We start from the raw sequence: 17,274 nt of genomic DNA, 5'->3' as shown, positions 1-17,274 counted from the left end.
AAAAGCAATTACTGTGGTTGATATGGCTGGATTTAATGAACTCAATTAGATGCATCTTTGGTGACAAGGCATAAACCATTACAAACGGCAGTGCTGCAGGCGCTACCATTGACAGCCATTTCAAAGCCAACAATCTCATCATGCCCTTATTGAGTGTAATCACTGCTTGTCATTAGAGCAAACAACATTGTGAATCTATGTACTGCACTTGTGTTAAATTAAATAAGAGGAATCAAACAGGATCTTAGTTGACCAGCTGCTAAACCCCTTCCCTAAACAGCAGTTGTCCAATCATAGCTTAGCAGCTCTAACTAGGCACAGCAGGCCTGTCAAACTTAGGATTTCTCCACATGTTGAAGCTGTGTACATGGGGCTCTAGTGCGATACTCAATATAGAAAAAGTCACTAGAGGAAAAGTATAAGGAATGGGTTTTTATGTTTTATCAGTGTCTACTTTAATGTAAGCTGCAAACGTTAAATAATTAAAAAAAAGATTTTAGCAAATGGGTAAGTTTACACTCGAGCAATCCCATCCAAACTGGCATCTGCCAAACACCGTTAGTATTCATCCTCAAAGACTTTTTTTTTTATTTCTCTTAACATTAAAACTGAAACATATTGTTTGAAAATAGGAACAATTAAGCATAAATCTAACCTAGTACAAGTATGTAAGCTAATTGGCACCCAAACAGGAATTGGAGCTGAGTTGAAATAAATGAACTACATATTCATTCCCTCTGCTGGTTCTTCTGACACATTCAGAATTACCGCTGATAAAATCAGCAATGACTCATTTAAACTAGCAAGGTCAGTGGTCGGTGACTAGAAATGAGAGGCATGCTTTTGTTTAGGTCTGTCTGAAATCAGTGTCTCGAAAATCATATGATGTGTGTGAACTGCGTCACATACCAAAAATAACTTAGTTTCAACAACTTAGTTTCATTCTGAACTCAGCAGATGGAATAACATAATGTTGCAATTAAATCTTTACATTTGCAATGTTTCTATCCCTAACTCTACAAACTTGTGTTCTGAAAGTTCAAAACTTAATGTATATGTGAATAAGCAGATTAAACAAACTCCATGTTGTTTTGTTATTGAAAACAGGAGAGGCATTACTTCTCAGGGCATCATAAGGTGGACAGTGTTGACAGAAAATCATTTCAAAACTGGTGAGGTTCCAAAGGTCAAAAGCAGAGTGTGCTCCTTCTAATAAACCCACCTACTGTTCCAGAACCACAATTTAAAGGCCTTGTTTAATAATCTATTTCTTTGTCACAAAGAGGACAGATACTGATTTTAATGACAGTGGCCTTGAAATACAGTACCAATGCTATGGCCCTGAAATATGCTGTTAAAGGTTCCTTTCTCTGATTCATCATTACATTAACAAAAGTTCTGCACTAGAAATAAACTATAAAATCTCAGACTTATTGCATCTAAATTCAGTCTGAAATAACACAATCTGAAGTGTCACTTCTACCTCAACACATTCTTGATGCCAGGAACACGAATACTGATTATCTGACAAACTAACAACCAGTCGTTAATTAATGCACCGCCACAAGTCCAGTGCTTGCAAGGAGGATAAACCCAGATAAATTAGCTCAGAACCTAAACTTAACCATACCGGCCCACCTATGTCATCTCTGGCAACAACTGCATGCTTTAAGAGAAGAGATCCAAGAAGCAGACAACCCTGCCACCATCACCCCAGCAGGATTCGAAGGAGACCTAATTGAACACATGCAAATGAAAGATGTGTTAAAAATTCCTCTTCATCATGGGGGGATGCATTTTGGCACCAGCAACCGTTTGCTCCCTGTGTTTCATCTTTCTCAGTTGTGCTTGTGATTGTAATTTGAAGTAAAATACACACCCACCCCCTATTTTCTCTCCCTGTTTCTCTTCATTTCCCCTCTACAGCTTACACCCAACCCCCCGCCATTACGTATTTCGACAATAACCAATTACAGGCAGAGGAATGCAGAGTGAAATGTGTGGCCTGGAGCATGTAGGTTTAATATCAGACTCCACACTGATATGATAGCAACAACATGGGTGGGAAAACTATAAAAACAACCCTTTGCTTCACCTTCCCATATATCTGGACCTCATGTAAAATGACAGCCATAGAGGCAGCTCGTGGTATCAAGCTACCACCGGCAGACTAATGAAAACAATCAAGCAGAGCCGCAGGAGCTCTGACTGTTTTCAGGACAAAAGTGCACAGTGCTGAAAGACCAACTGCTCGCTGGTGCGGCCACACATGAGAAACAGCGTGCAGCTCAGGATGAACATGATGAAAATGGACTCCAACTAGTCTGCACTAATGAGTTTTTGCCTTGAGACTGAAGGCATCTCTCTGGCTAACTAAGCGGCTAACTAGTCCCCCGCTGTGCCCCAGCTGCTGAATGTGATAGTACAGTAATGAACTTATAGCAGTACAGAGCCTTTTATTTATTTCCTGTAGTCAAGCCAAGTCGGACAGGCAACACTGATGGCTAAGAGCTCTGTGTCCACGTGTCATATTTGGTTTAAAATGCTGCCTGGGACACAACAAACTCCACATTTGTCTCTAATCAAACACAACACAGCAAATAAACACCACAGCAATACAAAACAGGTTTGTTTGGAGACAAAATCCCAGCGTGCTGCACTTCTAACAAAGCCAGCAGTCCTTGCATCTACTGTCTGCCTCCTCATCTTACACTAGTTCATCTCAGGCAGTCATAAAAGACTGCAAATGAGGGAGTGTCTTAGTGTGTTCAGAGAGCAAGGCGTTTTCGCTCTCCAGGGAGGACAGATCTGATGATCAGATCCTTTCCTGTCTCCTTGTTGAGCCCCTCTCAAACAGAGGGGGTATTTTTCAGTCTCTCATGTCAGGCATGTGTCACACTCTGCTGCCTACCAGTTTTGATGAAAGGCCTACGTACTGTATGTACAGACCAGAGAGATCGCACTCGCAAAAAAGGTAAACAAGAAAACGTGTAGAATTCCCAACACACAGTTTAGGAAACCTCATTCTATGCAGCAGTGCCAATCAACTCATACAGTAGTATACCATAACCAGGTAATGGTAAATATAATGCCCTTTTCCTTATGAATACGTTTAAACTACAAAGACCAGACAGCAGAGCAGGAAGTGGTTTGATTTATAGATAAAAACAACATGGAACAACACCCAACTGAGGCCATCCAGTGTGGTTGTTTTCTAAAGCGCCCGTGTAATTTCTAGCAGGATAAAAAAAATGTGTAAGTGTGCAAAGACACACTACATGGAGGAGCCCCACAGGGGATACAGACTCCCGGCGTTAAAAATACATATCCCATAATGTATGTTTGTCTTCTGTTTAAGCTCCAGATGTAGAGAGAAGGAAAGCAGGGAGGAAGAGGATTCGAACAATTCATAGTTCACCAGCAGTAAAATAGACGTTTGTGTGAAGAGCCACCCACTGACTAGGCTGGGCCTACAAAGAGAAACACTGTGTGATATTTAGCCCTGGGACACATCATTATTATGATTACCGTGATCTCTAACCTCATTTGCCTCCATGTCTTGGTTCTCTAGGAGCAGCAGAGAAAACACTTTTTGCGATGGCGGCTTCTGATTGCTGGTTCTTCTTATCCGACACACAACTGTCTCACTGTATGAGGTGCCATGAAACAGGGAGGCCCAGAGGACGAGTGGGCGTATGTAAGAGGAACTAGACTGTTGGCACATGTTGCTCAATTATTATCAGCATATGTAGTAAGTGCTACATCTCCAAGACTTGCGGTGCATTAATGAAAGAGGCTTTTAACAGCTCCAGAGTCCTTTACGTCCAAGTTTGTGCATTTGGAAATATGCCTTTTTTAATGTTGTGATGCTCATTTGAGTGGGATGCTTTTGTCTTACTTCCATTTGTTGCAGATTTTCTTCAGAATAAATAGCAAGCTCATTAAAATCTGTACTTTAAAATGTAATAATACTACTGTCTATTTTTTAGTGATACCTAATAAAACTGTATATATTGCTTCATTGTTCAGCGATTTCCACTCTAAAAACCTGGATTTTTTAAATAGAGATTGGTTTGAACTAGAGCTGAACTATTTTGATAATGAATTAATCAATTGAGTCATATTTCAAGCAACCATGTCAAACTGCTTCTCCAATTTGATAATTTGCTGTTTTTCTTTGTTTTATATATAATCTGAAAATGTACATTCTAGGAAGCTGGTACGAAGCTGTTAGCTAAATTAGACTTTTATAAACTAAGCAACTAATCTAATAATTGAGAAAACAATCCAAAATAAATCATAACTTGCACCCCAGCCGATCTCCCACAAAACTCTTTGTCCTCACACAGCCAAAAGATATTGCTGTTGTTGTCTGTGTTTTCTGATGCATGAACATGCTGACCACCATAATCTAAAATTGAATTTAAAATTTTAAATAAAATGATGCTGATTATGCATCCTCTAAGAAACACCAGACTGCTAAAGCTATAAAGCAATTTCACATGGAATTGTGTATCATTTTACCATTTTACTTTACCAATACTCAATAAACAATTTGTTGGAACCATGTTTGGCATTGTTCATCTCTCGTTCTCACTTCTGTAAAAACACCAACTAGCTCTTCATGGTTGAGTCTCTGCTGGCATCAAAGCAGACTCTAATTGTGATAAACAAATATCCCATCATTGTAAGCGAATTGAGTGGATCTGGCATTGTCTCTGTGGCGGAGAATAAAAAAGGCTTTGGCAGTGTGTAGAAGAGTGTTATTGTCAACAGTGTGCTTTCCCAACGGGAAAACATATTGAATAACCAAATGTTGCAATGATTAGCAACTTACAGCAGAGTTTAGTTTAGTTAATTAGCATGAAAACCTTACACATAAAACAAGAATGAAATGCATGCATGTGGAGTTATGACATGTGACCAGTTCAGTCCAGCTGTTTGTTCGTACATAACACAATGCAGCAAAGTGAAAATGTTTCACAACACTTATAGATTAGATCTCCAGAGCTGAAGGTCAGCGTGACAAAGTCAAGTTGTAGCATGTATCTTCTTACATGGATAAATCAATTCCACCTCCCCAAGAGGACCAGGCCTATAATATTGTCTACTCAAAATTATTATTGATAACTATGGATGATTTGTTTTCTGATGGAAAATATCTTACGTGATGACACTATAAACAGGGCAGAAGCAGCCGTATAACTTGTTTGAAGAGCATAATGATGTTACTTGCATGCCAAGGACTTATCAGTTATGAGATATGAGAATTTTATTAGAGAGTTGACATCTGGAACAATGTCTTTGATCAGTATTATAAAAATGGAACGCCCACATCAATCAAACTGTGTCATTACAGCCGGCGTAAAAAAAACTGCCCTCTACAAAATAAATGAATAAATAGCAGCAATGGCAGCCAATTACAGACAGAAGTCTTCATGTGTAAAGATGAGATATTTGGGTACTCATACATATCAAAGTTAGAATTAGGGGCCTATTTGGTTTGTCCCAGATATAGTTGGCATGCATTCAAGTGCAGTACATACATTTTTTTTAGGCTGACAGAAATAGTGTTGGATTGATAAAGTCATCATAAACTGCTTCACAAAAATGTGTTCATCATTTGTTTTTATCATTGTCGCACTAAAAACAACCCATCTGCACATTTGTGGTGCTGTGTGGTTACATTGTGCCGCTGTGCACCATCCAGACAACAATATGATTTCCGGGAGAAGCTGATTCTTCATTTGTTGAGCTATTGCCATCATGCGTCAGTGTTGTTGGCACAGCTGTGCAGAGAGATGAGACCAGCAATGTGACTGGTTAAGAGTGTATTTATAAATAGCCACACCCTCTGATTGATATTCACCTTCACCCAGCCCAACTGCACTCTGCCCTGCTGCACACATGAACCAAAATGACAGGTGTGCACTAACATTTATTAGGATACCTTAAAATCGTCTACAGATCTGTTGGTCTCTACTTAATCCTGTATTTACTCCTTTCCAATCAGCAGTCTGTCTGAGAAGGCCAAAAACTGCACGTGATAGTTGACAAGACTTGCATTACTGTGGGCTTACGGTCATGTTTATCCTTCTATCTTTATGAATCTTGGTGTTGTTTCATCTAAACCATATCCTCTCTTTTTTTTTTTCCCACACAGCGATAGTTGCGCAGTACCATCACATAACAGCAGCTTAAATTACATCTTTAAACAGTGACAGGAATCCAATAAGATAAAGCATGTTCAAGGTTCATCCTCTCATCTTATTTCCGACATACTGCCTGATCTAGACTGCCTTTAACCATGGTCATTTATATCATCCAGGACAGCTCTGATTATCATCCCATACATTAGCGCTTTCTGCTGCCTGAGCCTTACATGCCTATCAGCATGCAGGGCATGTCAGCTAACCCCTGACTGTGGGCTCATTGCCGCATCTGACTACGCTCATTTAGACACATTCATCACAGTCAAAAAAGGCCTCAACAATATAAAGCTTCCAAAAGAGTCAGAAGTTAAAAGGTGCTTTTAATCAAATAGATCTGAACTTGCTCGCCACGCCACATCCTTTTTAGCTCAACACAAAAATTGACAACGCAGACAATGAATTAATGCTTGTCACTGTCACCGCAGGACTTTGGTGATCAGCACACTTTTAATAATTACAAGTCTCAGGGAAACTTATGTTAAAAGGAACCTCGGAGCAGATAAGAATTTTAATGAATTAAATAACAGAATTGACTAGTTCCTGTATGCAGGGAAAGTGTTGGTGTGTTAAAATTGTTGCTCAGTATTTATTTGACACAACGCTGAAATAAAACAAGCAGTCCTTTTGAATCAGCCTATTGTACTTGTGTGAAAATGTTTATTGGAGCTATTCCAGTGCCATCAAACTGCATCATGTTACTGAAAACACAATGAAAATATTGAAGAGCTGACATGATGATCACACACAACTCCCTGTGTAGCAGCCTTGAAAGAATGAATAGGAAATGGGCTGCTTTAGTAAGCATCCATTATTCATCAAGCACTGTACTCCTCCATGTCAACAACCTTTGTAGTGACACAGCCAAAGCATTATTTCCTCTTTCTCCCTTTCACTCACTCTTTACTTCACTCTTTATTTCTCATGGAGTCACACCCAGCTTTCATCTCATACATGATCAGCCGCCAAGTTCCTAAGAGTCTGTAAACTCTGAAACATCCAACAAAACACTTATACACACACTATAACGCAGCCGAATTTGATGTCAGACTGTTCAAAAAATATGATCTGACATTAACGTTTCAGTAAAGACGGGAGCCTGAGCTGCATTTTACGAGCTGCGTGAGAAAAATCGTTGCATGTGCTGATATACTGCAAGGAAAAATGCAGAGACAACATAAGTCACAAGACCAGGGTGAGACCTTGATGCATCTCTCCAGCCAGGCTTTAGAGTTTATGGTGCTGCAGAAATGAGGGTAGATAATCACTCTTTCTATATGCACCATTGCCACGTGAGACACAGACACAGGCCTGCTGCTTTTGGAATCAATTAAAAGCCACTTTACATTTTTGCGTCTGAGAAAGGAAACTGGAGTTCAATACTGTTTGAGTGGAATATTTTAGAGAGACAAACAACAAAATAAATGCCTAAGACAATTAAGAAACATCAGAAATTTCATGTGCAGTAGTCTCAGTTTCACACGATTTGCATCATCTTTTAACTCCAGAGACATTATAAATTATCATAAACATCGAGCTATCTAGGAATGCGTGGGTGTGACGTCTTCTGTGCATATAAGATGACAGCATCTCAGATTCACACTACAATCAAACAAGCAGCCTTTGAGGAAACAGCTGAATCTTTTTCCTCCTGGCTGCCAAAAGGGATATTAACCATGTTCTCAGCCTGTGAGTTGCCCTTTTGTTTTCTGCAGAAAACCTAATATTTGCTTTTCATACATTCAGATAACATAAAGTGAACTGAAACATGCTTTAAGCCAGAGCTGGAGATGTTTGCTTTCACTTCAGTTAAACCAGGCCACATAGAGCAAGTAGGGAGTTAATCTCGTCTGGGCTCCACCCTGCTTTCCCTGAGCAGGTCACCAAATTAGGTTGCCATATTTCAGCCTAAAAAAATTCAATACGAGTTATCATGTAAAAATCACATCTGTCAACATGCTGCCCCCACCAGCAGCTGATGTTAAGTATAGGAGTGTATGATTAAAACAAACGCTTTTTGGCGGTCGGCTGCTTTTTTCTTTTTCTTTTTTGTTTTGTGTTTATACAAGCTAAAACACAGACAAAAACACATAGATCTTGAAGGGTTTCAACAATGTGTTTACCCTCATTTGGAGACTCATAAAACAACTGCAAGGTCACAGCTCAATCTCCCAAAGCGTGTCTTTTAAAAGCTTTGTGCCGTACTTTGTAATGCGCTCATGTAGTGACTGACAGAAATACAATAGAGAAACTATGTGTTGCCTGAAGGGGGGAATACACCCATATTACTACTGGGCAGCTGTTGTGGAGTGACATCATGCAGTACTTCCCAGGCCGATATTCTCTTATTCAAACCAGAAGGGCTTAACATGGGGTTCTAGTTCCTCCAGGGGGTCCCAAGATAATTTGGAGGGGTCACAAGTTCATTACGGGTACAAAGAAATATTTCTGTTGCAGAGAATGATGTTTAATTGTTCTGACTTTTCAATACTGGACACTTTCACCTCTTCAAAAAAGAGACAAAAAACTACTCACAATCCAGGGCCGCTCTGAGGCCATAACCTGTGATGGGGGGTCACAAGCAGACATTGCTTAATTTTAAGGGGTCACAAGCATTTCCTTTCTTCGTCCTCCCCTGGACTTTAACCACAGCTAACAATGAGTACAACAGACTATACGCCATTTCCAATATTGCTATGATTAACAAAAGTTGATTCTAGGACTGCAACTAATGATTATTTTTATTATCAATTAATCTGCAGATTATTTTCTTTATATATATTGTTGTCTATGAAACATCAGTGAAAAATGCTTCTCACAATATCCTACAGCACAATGTCACACAATGTCCAGCCCAAACCCCAAATATTCAACCTAATACAATAAAAGACCAAGAAAAGAAGCCAATTGTCACATTTCACCTGAACTTTCTAGTTGACTCCTCAACCAATATTACAAATATAAGGACAGAGAGTTGCTAACTAACTGAGACAGACTCAGACAGATTTTTGTTGGGGTTGTAGCACTATTTTGTAATGACAGATTGATTTAATTCCAACTTCTCCTAAAAAAGATTATCTCTCTCTTGTGCCTCATGTGCTCGACCTTACTGTTATCTCAGAGGAGCAACTTACAATGCCTCCTTTGAACAGATGGTGGGTGAGTTCTGACGCATCTGAAGAGGAAGAACCTTGATCTCTGCCCAGCTCTTTCAATGCTGCAGTGGCTCAGCTGAGTCTTAAACACGGCTAGTAAACAAACACAAATCTGCACAGTTTGAGTTTGTACAGATATCAATCACAAGCCACAGCAGTGTCTCACTTGCCTTCCCCTGCAGCAGCAACAGTAGTGTTAACTCTGGGTGTTAACACAGATGAGATGGTGAGGGGGGTGGGTGAATGAGAGGGAGGGCTGCAGGTAGCAGTTTGCACAGCTGTAGGCTGTCCTCCCGGCAGCCATGTGTTTAACAGGGCCTCCTCTGATGGAGACACACCCTCTCTGTGTCACCAGGGTCCCACCTCACTGTGAGGCTTCGGGGCTTTCCGGATCCTACGAAAGTACTCCAAGCAGGAAGCAGCGCACCACTCATATGCTCTGTTTCTGCTTTCCTTGCATGGCTGTTCATTTTTTTTTTTTTTTTGGGTTTAAATATAATGTGACCATCTAACACAAGCTGTGCAACAACCCCTCCCATTGGTCATTAATTTGTAAGAGCTTTTAATCTAATTGACTGGTTAAGTGAGGGTTAAATTTTTATCTCCTTACCCGGAATGACTTATATTATGTTTTATCATTACTAAATCATTGAAGCATGATGCCAAAATCCAAAGGCAGACTGCAGGGTTTGCATTCTGTAGCCCTAGCCGCAAGCACAAACAAGCCTACGGTTGCAACATACTGCAGCTTAATGTGCTTCAGGAAGCTTCCACTAAGGCAAGCAGAAAACAGGTTGGAGACGAATGCTGTTTGTATCAAAAGTAAGATCTAACTATTACAATTCCCGTGCCTAATTCATGAGCCCTTCTCCCAGGTTGGCTATAACCGTTTTCTGCCTGCAAATATCTGACAAGTTCTGGGTCAGACCGGGCTCATCCCTAATTGTCGAGACTTTATACCAATTAGTTCCTTCTCCACCTATTTGTGGAGGAAAAAAGCATACCTTCAAGCAGAGTGTAGTTAATGTGGTTGCAGCCTCAGAGAGAGCACAGCACAGCGTGTTGCTCAAAGTTAGAATCAGAGTGTTTCCAAAGACTTAGAGAGAGGTGGCAGATAGACAGAGGGTGGGCGAGCAGCAGGGATTAACTCCGGGCTGGCAATTTGAGGTTTATATACCCAGCAAGCTGTTAGAAACTTCAGGTATGCACAACTCGTTCTTCTCCACCTCACTGTGGATTTCATTAATCACCACATCTGTTCGTTTCGCACAGCACACCCACGCTCAAATAACAAGCACTTCACAAGCCTTCCAATATGCAATTTTACAGTTCTAACTATAGCAAAACACTAGAAAAGAACATCTTGGCAGTGTGTTAAAGAGCAATTAAATGTAGATTGAAAATAGCTACTGCAATTACAAACCTGTTGAGCATTTGCACCATTTTATTTAGAGACTCAGACACAAGCACAACAACCAACCTTCTCACCCTTATTTCTTTGATAAAGCAGTTCTCCCAGTCAAATATATCATTTTACATGATATTCATTTTTATTAAACTCACACCAGGTATCTTTCCGTACAGGTTTCAAATGCAAGCATGAATAATAATAAAATGAAAGCCGAATCAATCTGCCAACAGCACTCAGCAGTCAAATTTTATTTCTCCCTTTATCCTTACACAATCTCATTTGTCTCAGCGAGCACTGACTTTTTGTTTATTTCACTGCATCCTCATTAGCTTCTGCAACAGCAGTTGCTTTTCTTCCTGGGGTCCATAACTGAAATGGAGTTCTAAAATATCACAGACATGACTACGTATGGAACAAAAAATAAATAAAGAAAAACTCAAGGTGAGGAAGGGTACATCGCGTGTCTTCTAAATGCTATATGAATATGTATGAGACTAAAAGACAAGTTTAATACAGCCAGGTGTGTTGGAAAATATCTGGAAAATGCTCCTATATTTGTTTGTTTGAAGAGGTTGGTGTTGGGCCAAGGAAAAGACAGCAGGAGATCTCTGCTCACTTGGCAGGCTTGACATGTCTGGAGTATTAACATTAGACTGAGGAGCAGTCCGGTGTCTGTGATCTTTAAAAATCTTGCCCTTTTAAAGTAAAGTGAAAGTGAAATCGCAGTATTCAAGATGATTTCTTATTTTCGGAAGTTAAACTTTCCACATTCAAATTGGCCTTCTTTTCTCGTTTGTTGATCCTAGAGGCTGCTCTGTCTCTAGCGTCTGCCCCTGTCAGACAGACTATAAGATTTATTAGAAGTAATTTAACAGCATCTTACTTACATTAATGAACTTAGATCATAGTCCAGCCCTGTTGCTATGCTATTGGTCCAAAATACAGTAACAGCACAGCATTTAACCCTCACAATCTGTCCATACACATCCCATAAGAATGTGCCAACTAAATATGCAGAACTATTATCCCTATGACTGCATTTTCTATTTCAGAATGATGTCTCAATTAAAGTCTTTTCAGAAGTACATAGGCTGTCAAAGTCCATTCTCTTGTTAACAGTGAGTGGAGGACAATCTTAATGGTGTCTTGGTTCATTTAACTTTTCATTCCCACACTTTGATTAGACAAATGTCAGACGTGGTACAGCGGTTCACCTCCTATAGACACTCTGTTCCAGGGATGCTGATCTGTTCCTGACCCTGACCTCTGACCTCCCAAGGGAGAGACCCTGCCTATGGGGATTAATGTAATGTCCAAAGATTATTAAATTACAAACCACAACAAAATTACAACGTAATACAACGCTACATTTATTAAATAAATATTAAACAACAGTCAAAATCTCAAGACATTGCGGAAAAAGCTGGACAAGACTCCTCCTACAGTAACAAGTCTTAGCATATCCATCCATGATATATGAAGTACCAATACAGCCTCCGTTCACCGACATGTTGAAACTGGCTCAACTGCAGCCCATATAGACAAGCAGTCAGCTCCCGAATATGAAGAAAACAATGACCATCTTCGTTATGATGAATGCGGATGACAAGCACTAGCAATAGATAAACGAGGGGAAATAAAAGACCAAGAGGGGAGATCAGGACGGAAACTCCAAGCGCTTGTTCCATTAACCCACATTGACGCACCGGGTTGACTTGACTGGAGTCGCTGCTGGCTGTCAAACAGATAGCTCCCAGAATTTAAGCACACGATAAACATGAACGTGGATTGTATTCACTGCCACGCTAATGCCGAACGCACACCTGAAATAGACGGTTCATGTGGGAAACCAACCGTGCGCTGCTGTGCGTAACGGACAGGTAACAACGCGGCGTTGTATGTGAAGAAAATTTGACGTTTTTCCACGCGCCACATGAGTGTCAAGATGCAAAAGATGGCGGGATTTAATAAAGTGATCTTATCACTCACCTTGATGGCTTCAACATTAAAGTCCTGAGAGCAGATTGTCTTGGAAAAGGCGAGGCGATGCTTCGGTGTTGCCGCCTGTCACCGGGAAGGAGGAGTTTGTGTTTACTCCAACATAACAGAACTGGCTGACAGCACACGGATCCTCACCCTGTTCGGCGAAGAGAGGGAGCCACAGTCTGGCCACACACTTTATTACAACATGTGTGCTTCACACACGCTAATAAAAACAACACAGAAATGTGTTGTTTTTATTATTGTTTCATTTGATCCATGTTGGAATACAACTTTGGCTTATGATTGGTCAAAAATGCACTGATAATTATGATTAGAATAAGTTATATATATATATATTTCTTTTTTTCTTTTTCTTTTTTTTTTCTTAAAAGAAAGTGATAAAAGCCCCCAAGAGCTTACTCACCACCTCTACATAAATCATATTAAACAATAATCACAAAGTCAAAAAATTATGTAGGATCTGAAATAAAAAAACGAGCTTTGTTAATTCAGTGACACACAGAGATAAGAGGATTGGAAGAAACATTTTGCAACAGCATTAACAGATTCTCTTGATACTTTTTATCTATCAGGAACTCCTGAAGCTTTATACTGCAGCTTTCCTGCCACTGGATGCTTCATTTTGTATTAGAAATCAATGGCAACAACCAGGTGGTATCCATTTAAAATGAAAGCTACAGAGGCCAGAGGAGCATGACAGTTTTCTCTGTGATTTTGTTCTTTATTTATGGTGTTATTGTGTCTCACTGTATTAGTGTCTCACATATCAAGTGGAAAAAAATCAAACATATCCTCATGTCTTCTGTGAAATGATGATACCAAACCCTGTTATGGCTTTAGTGCTTTACCGATGACACATATATTCCTCTTCCAGTAACTTTTCTTCAGTGAGCAGGTAAATAATTAATCTACATTATGTTTTATGACGCTACAATTATAAGAGCAGGACTTTGAATCCCAGACTGTGAACGTGGTTCCATCAAAGTTGGTGTGTGTGTGTGTATACAGACAACTAAAATTATTAAAAGTGATTTTTAAAAAGGGTCTTTTACATGTCTAGAAGCTGCTTTGTTTGGCTAAAATCTACTGTTAGTGCTGCTGGTTCTCTTCACAAAAACATTGCACAACCCTCACAGCACATTCAGACAACCCATAACTGGGATCAGACATGGCAGCGTTATCACTGTTGGGGGAACTGATGTCCCTACCATGACAACCAGCTCTGTCTTTTCCATTCAAACCAAAGGTCAGCCATAATCAAGAGATTTTATGACCAGCAGTCCACATTTCACTCCACCCAGGAAGGTAACTCATACACAGAATCTTTAGAGGATCAGAGGGTCCTAATCTGCTTCTGAGGCTTCATCAGTGCTTTAGAGAAGAGTTGCTGGGATTTAGATTTAACTAGTGCAACTGGAATACAGCGATAATGCCTTCCATTAAGAAGATACTACATTTTATGTCCAGTGCGTGGGTTACTGCTATATCCGTTGGAATCCTGGGGTATGGCATGTCAACAGATTGGTCTAAGACAACCATGGAGTGCGCAAGACGAGGAAGTGACTTCTTCAATGGAACTGCTGAGCTCACTTTGGAGCTTTTTAGTGGGAATTTGGAGAGAACCTTTTGCCCATCCTTTGGAGGTTCTGTTGTTTTTCCAGGTAACTTTCCAAGGCTCCCAAAGGGCCAGCTCACCCAAATTACAAGATATGTTCTGATAGTTATGGTGTTATTTTCCCACGTTTTGAGATCTCTCTCTCTGAGATTCCTGCCACCAAACGACAGCTCTGAAACCTGTATTTAATTCAGAAACTCCAGATGTAGTATCTATCTAGTATCTAGTATAGTCAACAGGTCTATATACTAAAGTAGCTCCTAAGAAAAATCTTTCCAGAGAGATTTCAGAGACATATCTCATAATGTGGAGAAATAGAGTGTAATGCATGTAAGCTTTACTTAATGATATAACCATAATGTTCTTGTACTCTCTCTCTCTCTCTCTCTCTCTGTGTGTGTGTGTGTGTGTGTGTGTGTGTGTGTGTGTGTGTGTGTGTAGTGATTCCTAAGTTGGTAGAAACAGGAGTCACCCCTGTAGTCCTCCACGCTTTGGCTCTGTGCCTGTTGGTCCTGTGTCTCGTGTTCTCTGCCGCCAGCATCCTTATCTCCCTCTACAACAGTGTCAGTAACCCTTATGAGACCTACATGGGGCCTGTTGGCATCTATGCCTGCAGCTCACTCTGTGGTAAGTGACACAAATGTTCAAGCTCTAAGCATCTAGGAGTAATAAAAGTAGAATTGCAAGAACAAATCAGAATATTTTTGCGTTGCACTGATGAAGACATTTTAGTGATGGTTGGGATATAATTTTGTCTGTTTTTTAGTTTGTGAGAGTGCTAATAGTACTCTTTCTCTCGCAGCATGTTTGTCTGTTGTGGTCCTTATCCTGTTTGTGGTGAACGTCAATGTGACCAACTTGGCAGAGGAATTAGTAAATGAATTTGCCACCACTGAAGTGGACCTGAAGAACAAGTCTTCAGAGATGCAGCTAGGGTACTACCTTGTCATCCCTTACACAGTGCTCTCTCTCGTCGCCATTGTTTTGATCTACATGTACGACCATGCAGCCTACACACAAAGGAGGGAACAGCAGAGGCCTACAGAGGACGCACCCAAGGAGATAATGATGTATTAATGGCCTGCAATGGAGTCTATTTTCAGTGACATTGATAAATTGCCCATCAAGACTTTCTTGAGGAATTTACAGTAATGGAGAATAACAGACAGACATTGGATGTATGTAAAGTAAAATATCAATGTACAGCTTGTTAACAAATAATAAGAATATACATGTAACACATTATCATGCTTTTAATATCTTTACACTATGAGCAACAGTTTTATCATTTCAGTGTTTTAATCTGATTTGACCTGAAGTTATCACATTGTATTGTAATTATTTGCTGATACTAAACGTTTACAAGTATGTAATTCAATTAAGGTTTATGACTTTTTGAATTTGAACTGACATTCTTGAAAATCTATTTATTTTGTGTGAAAATAATTAAACCGTTCCTGGTTTAATATGATGAAAACTTAATGTATTTTTTTTTTTTTATAGATAAATGGCACTCAATCAACATGTCTTACAAATCAACAGATATACAGAGACCCAGTGACATATTTTGTGTGTTTTGTGTCTGAAACAATTAACAAAATAAAATAAATACATAAAATAAGTGGATGTACATAAACAGATGAGATGAAGTTGTTCTTTTTATTTTGAGAGTTTCCTTTTTATTTTAAAAGATTCCTTTTAAAGGATGGATTAAAATAATAATTATAGCCAAGTTTTAGGAAATTCTATGTTTCTGATTTTTAAAACATATGCAGTTAAGTAAATCATCATTTTGTAAAAATATTTAGGTTAAATTAAAACTGAGAAAAGTGGGAGAGGCCTGAGATCAATGGATCTCTGCTGCCCTCTATCTCTGAGATGATGTAAATGAAAAGAGACGTCTCACACCAAATTTCAAGTCATCACCTATCTCTGCTAGTTTTCTTTTTAATGGTCTTTTTAAACCATGGTATATTTCAGTCAAATGGTATGACCAAAGAAAAATATCTGTTACATTTAGGCTACACCTCGTGAATGAACGGATGAAATACCTAAACTTTAGCCATTTACCAATTACTTCTTCAACTGGTTAGCCATCTATCCATAACATTAGGATACATGTAATGATGAATATTTGGTTAAAATACCTTAACTCTATTATTTCAAATATGTAGGGGTAGTACCCTCTGACTGTGTGTGAACTATACCATGGCTTTTGGGTGAGCTCACTTTTTCACAGTACGCTGACTCCAAAACAGAGAAAAAAAATTAATAATGGCGATTTGACTGGGACTAGGAATAGTATATTTTCTGATCTGAAGTTAATGATACTGTGCCACACTTCAATGGTTATGGCAAGAATATCATTATCTTTATTAAAGGGAATTAGTGATGAATCACCCTCGTGTACAAATCATCAATGGTAGAACAAGTTTACTCATAATCCATGTTGATGAAGATATAAAGAATAGAAATGCATGGCAAAAATAGCATATTGGCAATACCTTAGAGACCCCCAAAATCGTGTTTTCAGGGGCACTCATGTCTTATTAAGAGTAGCCCAGCTCCTCCTGGCTCCCCTGTAGTTCACACCCTGCCCTCTGAATCCCTAACACAGGCCACAGGGATTACTTTACCTTTAGGCTACTAATTCATGACTCATGATAGAAGCAGTGCTTAAGTTGAGCCCTTTTAACTCCAGTGATGCATTGCATCTTAACTGTATCCACTTCCATGTGGAATCAACTTGGAGAAGCCTTGATGAGAGACAGATTACAGATCTGTTTAATCCATTTCAAAGGATAAAAAAAAGCAATGCTGACATATATAGTGATCGAAACAAAGCTTGCTGAGTCTGTAGAAACTGAGATAGATCGTGCT

General features: G+C 39.5%; 2 protein-coding genes across 3 annotated transcripts in view; one reads left to right on the top strand and one right to left on the bottom strand.

Moving 5' to 3' along the window:
• Nucleotides 1-12,876, bottom strand: part of ptprea (protein tyrosine phosphatase receptor type Ea) — a 50,912-nt gene extending 38,036 nt beyond the window's left edge. Inside the window, exon 1 of one of the 2 annotated variants that reach the window (XM_051417674.1) lies at nucleotides 12,765-12,876. The gene's annotated coding sequence lies outside the window, so the exon portion shown is untranslated. Of the gene's footprint in view, nucleotides 1-3,541; nucleotides 3,664-12,764 lie in introns of those variants that run through there. The other variant, XM_051417673.1, reaches the window with a different exon arrangement.
• Nucleotides 12,877-13,862: 986 nt separating this feature from the next.
• LOC127373315 (clarin-3) lies at nucleotides 13,863-16,034 on the top strand. The gene is made up of 3 exons (XM_051417678.1): nucleotides 13,863-14,440; nucleotides 14,836-15,021; nucleotides 15,197-16,034. The coding sequence occupies exons 1-3, from the start codon at nucleotides 14,209-14,211 to the stop codon at nucleotides 15,469-15,471; spliced, it is 693 nt and encodes a 230-aa protein (XP_051273638.1). The 5' UTR covers nucleotides 13,863-14,208; the 3' UTR covers nucleotides 15,472-16,034.
• The last annotated feature ends 1,240 nt before the right edge of the window (nucleotides 16,035-17,274 follow it).

Source organism: Dicentrarchus labrax, unplaced genomic scaffold (assembly GCF_905237075.1).
Source record: "Dicentrarchus labrax unplaced genomic scaffold, dlabrax2021, whole genome shotgun sequence".
NCBI lineage: Eukaryota > Metazoa > Chordata > Actinopteri > Moronidae > Dicentrarchus > Dicentrarchus labrax.
The sequence above is the reverse complement of the archived record's forward strand: the minus strand, read 5'-3'. Positions and strand labels throughout refer to the sequence as shown.

Coding starts and splice junctions, on each gene's coding strand:
- LOC127373315 (XM_051417678.1), top strand. CDS start 14,209: ATGCCTTCCATTAAGAAGATACTACATTTTATGTCCAGTGCGTGGGTT. Junction 14,441..14,835: donor AGGTTCTGTTGTTTTTCCAG/GTAACTTTCCAA, acceptor GTGTGTGTGTAG/TGATTCCTAAGTTGGTAGAA. Junction 15,022..15,196: donor TGCCTGCAGCTCACTCTGTG/GTAAGTGACACA, acceptor TTTCTCTCGCAG/CATGTTTGTCTGTTGTGGTC.